Source organism: Trachymyrmex cornetzi, unplaced genomic scaffold (assembly GCF_001594075.2).
Source record: "Trachymyrmex cornetzi isolate Tcor2-1 unplaced genomic scaffold, Tcor1.1 scaffold1836, whole genome shotgun sequence".
Taxonomy (NCBI): domain Eukaryota; kingdom Metazoa; phylum Arthropoda; class Insecta; order Hymenoptera; family Formicidae; genus Trachymyrmex; species Trachymyrmex cornetzi.
This window is the reverse complement of record NW_017296459.1, coordinates 83436-88869: the sequence shown is the minus strand read 5'-3', so window position 1 is coordinate 88869 and position 5434 is coordinate 83436. Positions and strand designations below refer to the sequence as shown.

Genomic DNA, 5434 nt, shown 5'->3' with positions numbered 1-5434 from the left:
GAAGAGGAGGAGGAGGAGGAGGAGGAGGAGGAGGAGAATGGGGAGAGCCGGTGGCCGGGGAAATGTGCGAGGGGAGATCGCCGGGAGGACGACGAGGCTGTCGTGGTATAAGGAAGAGAGGGGACGAGGAAAGAGGAGAAGATGGAAGAGACTGAAGGCTAAGGCGCCATGTTGGTGGCGATGACAAGAAAGCCAGTGCGCGACGGTAGCAGGGCCAAGAGTGCAGAGGCAGAGGCGCTTGGTCGAACGCCTTGATTGGACGATTACGGATTATGCACGGTGCCTGCTGAAGAGCTCCACCGATCGCGCGCGGCGGAACATTCTTCGTTACATGCAGCCGCGGAGATGCTGAGCGTTTGACAAAAGGTAGAAGTCATCCTCCCCGTATTTCAAAATAAAGAAAATTTACGGTTGGTATCCGACGTGAAATTCAATTGTTTCATCGTCGATTTCTATACTCATCCGAGAAAAAAAAAAATTTAAAACTTTATTTCTCGTTCTAATACAATCGTATATATAATCGAAGGTTGACGTTTGCCGAATTTTTTTATTAGTTTGTTGCGTCGATCAATTCTACGCTGACGGAAATGAAATAACGGATTACATTTTGATGTATAGAAGATGTAATAGATAATCTGATTTCGAGATTTCGTAATTTAATTTTCCTCTCTCTCGCGCGCGCGGCTACCGCTGATTTCGAACGCCGTGTTTAGTAAACAACCAGACGCCGACTGCTCATCAGGTTGCGTCGCGCTCGATTCACTCGCTCACGGGGGGAGAACAACTCCCGCGGTGCTCCGTCTAATGAAATTATCCGGTCCGGGACCCCCTGCAACGACATCAACCAGCTACGACAGCCAGTTATCCCATGATTACGCGATACGCAGTTACGCGCTGCGCCACGACGATTGTGCACACACTTCTTCGGAGGGGTGAGGAACGCACAAAGAGCAACCGCGAAAATTGCTCCATCTCGTCTCGCATCAGTCAATGAAACGCATAATTTTGTGCGAAGGAACGTGTAATCTCGTCAGACCGCACACACAAATCAATAGTAATACAGAAAGAAACTAACTTTACGACGCGGTGCGCTCGACGCTTGATAAACTGCCAACACGATCACTGCGATTGTTAATCCGAATGAATTTGAATTGTCCGGTGAAATTCGTTCTAATTAGCCACGGACTTTGGCTAGTCGATAAATCGTCATCTATACCCGAGAAATCTATAACGGACGAGTTCGGAGCCAATTAACTTCTCTCCAATTATGTAGCTCGAGCTTCGCTAATAAATCGTTAATTGGAAACCGCGCGACAGATAATTGGCGAAAAATCTTTCGCCGGCGAGCGCATAAAGCCCCGCCCGCGTGGAAAGCTCGCGCAAAACTCGCACGATCGCCGCGGGAGAAAATTTATGGGCACCTCGTTAGCCCGGAAACTTGTCTCTTTCGTTCTCTTTCCTTCCCTCGAGTACACTGGACACTGACGGCAACCCTATCCCCGATGTCCAGGGCGTGGCAAATCGGTGATTTAGTAAAGTCATTTGTGCCGATAATGCTGACAGATGCCGTTTATCGGGCTCCCGTTACCGCGGACCGACCACGCAACTCACGCAACTGGATCCATTCATCGTAAAAAAATATATAAAATAAAGATTGTCATGCGCCGTTTCGATAAAATGCAAAATTCTAATCACGACGCGAGAGTCTCTCATCATTTGCAAGATAAAACGTCGTGTGCGATGCGTTGTCGTTCGCACGGAATTCACTCGTTTACGCGATTTCGTGAGGTCTTTCCGACAGTACTTCCTGATAATCCATATCGGAGTGAAAAACCTGTTTTGCCCGCGGAAATATATATCTCAGATATTTTATCATTCGGTGCAAATGTCAACGCGATATTGTTCCAGCTACAACTCAAATAAGTTCTAGGCAAAATATATATATATGGAGAGACAATTTCTATATCATGAGATATATTAACATAATAGTATTTTCGCTGAATATATCGCAATACTCGAATGGACTCTTTTCAATATCTTATAAATTAAAAAATATATTATTTATGTACATATAAAAGTAAAATATAAAATTCAATAAAAAATTACTTTTCCAATAATTGTTAATAATCTTTGTCGAATCTATATTAAAATAAATAAATATTCTAGTGTTATTCTAGCGTGATTAAATAATTGAACGTTTGCAAAATCTAAAAATCCTATAATGTTCGCTTAGGCAAAGTATTATATTTTGTGTTTACGTTTATCGCAATTTGTTTACGCCAACCTGTCACGAGTAGCGCGAGATAAGAGGTACTTATCGTTGCACGACTATGTCGTGGGAAGCTTGCGCTCTAGTCTGCTTGTCTTATAATGTCGATAGAACTTGCCTGCGTTTGCGTGAGTCCGAGGCTAGCCGCGAGCTCCGCTCTTTCCGGTAGCGCGAGGTACTGCGTTCTCTGAAACCGCCTGTTGAGCTGCTGCAATTGCAGGCTGCTGTAAATCGTCCTCGGTTTCCTCATCTTCTTGCCCTTGCCGTTCCTGAGGGAACCGCCGCCACCACCGCCGAGCTCGTCGACGAGGCTTCCGCTTTTATCACCCAATGGCGAGAGGTCTGCGAACATGCACCACCCTAACATCAACTTTCAGAATCCTCGTTACTGCTCGCGTACGAACTAAAAATAAAATTAAACTAAAACCTGATCTGTAATTTCGATAACGTATCGCGATATGACACCGTGGATCACGACACGGTTATTGATTTTTTTACATTAATAAAGCGATCGCGAATATTTTAAGATGAGACGTCTATTGTGTAATGCGAAACAGTAGAGAAAGATAATGGGATGATAAAAGTATTTATGAATTATAATATTCAATTTATAATTTATAATACATATATTAAAAGGAGTATTTATTAAAAAGAAATATATTTCTTTTCTTGAAGAAGATTTGATATGGATAGTTATAATAAAGTGAAAAGAACGGTTCAAAAGCATCTAAAAATTTAATTAAATACAGATCTAAAGATAATTTCGTTAGAATCTATTAAAATAATTAGCAGAACGACAGTTGCTGAAATATCAAGATTTTTTATTCATAATGTTCAAGATGTTTCCTAGATAATTATTTTGATAGTCTAATAAAATTATATACAGTTCAGTATCTCTGGCTAAGTTTTTAGATATTTCAACAAAAACGTTTCTGCATATTCGAGATTTTGTAACCAACTGAAAAATTATTTAATAAAGTGTTGGACAATTAAGAATTTGAATTATATTTGATAAATTTATATTAGAAAAACCTCGTTTAAGTGTAGAAAAGAAGAAAACTTTTTTTTTATACAATTTGCCACTTCTCATTAGTTTATCCGTAAAAATGTTTCTTTAATTTTGTTTTTTGCGATAAAGCATCATATTATACGGTCAATGAAGTCATTTTTCTGCCCGGACGGTTCCGGAGATCACGTAAAATGTAAAGGCCGCTGGAGCATTCAAGGAGTCTTAATTATCGAATCGAAATTAACGGAAATGACGCGACGTTTTCTTTCTTTCTTTTTTTTTTTTTCAAAAAACGGAGAAAAACAATAACACAGTAGGAATATTTTATTCGACAAGCCGCGCGTAATTATCTGATAAAATAAATGCATTATTCAATTCACATACGTATTGCGATAATTAGCACAACGTAGAGAATGCGTGCTCTTGTTACGTCAAAAGAGAGTAAGAGAGAGAGAGAGAGAGAGAGAGGGGGGGAGGAAGAAAGCCCTACACTGCGTTAACGGCGCGGTAATTAATTACGGAGCCATATATCAATCTTAAAGCGATGCAATGAAGTAGCGTAGAGCTCGATAGAGGTGCGCATCGTGCCAGCGCCCGCGCCGCCTATCTCGCGCGGAATCTGTTTCATTATTTTTATATCGCGATTACGACGTTGCGTGTTTTCATCGGGGAGACGCGGGCGGCCTTCCCGGGAGAGAGAGGAGAGCCATGGACACTTCTAGCGCTACAACGTTGGGCACGTTTTGTTGTCCACGAGTGAGAGAGGGAAAGCATAAAAAATAAACAAAGATACCGATGCCGAGACTTCGGATTAATGATGCGACGTAATCCAAGCCGAAAATCTATCTCCTCATCTCTGTGAAAATTAACACGACTATTACAATTAGCGTATTTTACGGCAAATTGTCACGTATATGATTCTTCGTGATTTATATTGTACGTGTACGTCGAATTGGTAACAGAGGATCGACAAGCCGTGGATCAATGAAGAGTCAACAGGGAGGCTTTGATCGCGCGTAAAAGAGACAATAATGATCCCCCATAAACTTTGCACCAAGTTACATCGCGCCACGGCGATGCAATCGCGTGTTTGCGCTCGTGTTTATCTTCCCCGTGCAATTTCGAAGCGATACTGGGCGTGTGTGCGATATTTAATATCCGTGTAGCCGCCCCCGACTCTTTGACGTTATGATTCAACTCTTTGAGGAGATATGGAAAAGCATATTAGATTATATTAAATTAGTATTAAACGCGACGTTTATTTTTCGTTTTTTATCAACACAGAAGTAAATTAAAATCTCTTCAATAAGACAACTATACGTAATACTTGTTGAAAAAAATATATCGAATTTAACATAAATCGTATGTCCCAAACGGTCCAACTCAAATTTTTGGATTAATTTAATACAAGATGAATGTTAGAAGGTTACATAAATATTACGTAAGAGAATTAATACAAAAGAGATAATATCGACACAGTTTGTAAACAAACCGTGGAAGCATATTTTTTTTCAGTAAAATTAACATTGATGATATGTTAAATTTACCTACGTTGTATTCATTCATTGTAGAATTTACGTTTTAAAACACTTTATTTTTACTTACTCATAAATATGTTATTTATTCACTTACTCATAAATTACGTCATTTAAGACTTGACTAAGAAATGTCGAATATTAATTTAACATAAAATCTTGAAATAATACAATCAAATGCTAAATTAACAGTCGAATATATTAAAAAATTCTTGTAGAAACATTTTTTTAAACGATTTTACGTAGGAAAAAATTTAAGCTTTCACGTTAGAAAGTCGAAAATTTTCATAAGTTTTTTTTAGTTACGTGACAAGCTCACAAAGTGAGAAAAAAATTTCCCATTTTGTCCAACTCGAAATTTTTTTATATTTGTGTAAAATTATATTCATTCAAAAGACAGCGAGTTTTCAAAAATAAAGATTTTAAACTTTAAAAACCTTTTTTAAATTTTTTAATTTGGTTCATTTTTAAATTACAGTTGCTTGAATTTTTAAGTTTATAGCACTACAAACTTGTGTTCCAACCCAACATTAAAATAATATAACTATAGTTAGAATTGATTTTAAAATAATTAAGGAAGAGAGACGATGAAAATTGAAAGGAATAATGTGTGTGTGTGTG

At 38.7% G+C, this 5434-nt stretch overlaps 1 protein-coding gene across 1 annotated transcript in view; it reads right to left on the bottom strand.

Moving 5' to 3' along the window:
• Dll (homeotic protein distal-less) overlaps nucleotides 1-5434 on the bottom strand; it is a 91183-nt gene that overhangs the window by 76661 nt on the left and 9088 nt on the right. The window contains exon 3 of the mRNA XM_018504854.1: nucleotides 2388-2611. Within this exon, the coding sequence (XP_018360356.1) occupies nucleotides 2388-2611 (224 nt within the window). The remainder of the gene's footprint in view (nucleotides 1-2387; nucleotides 2612-5434) is intronic.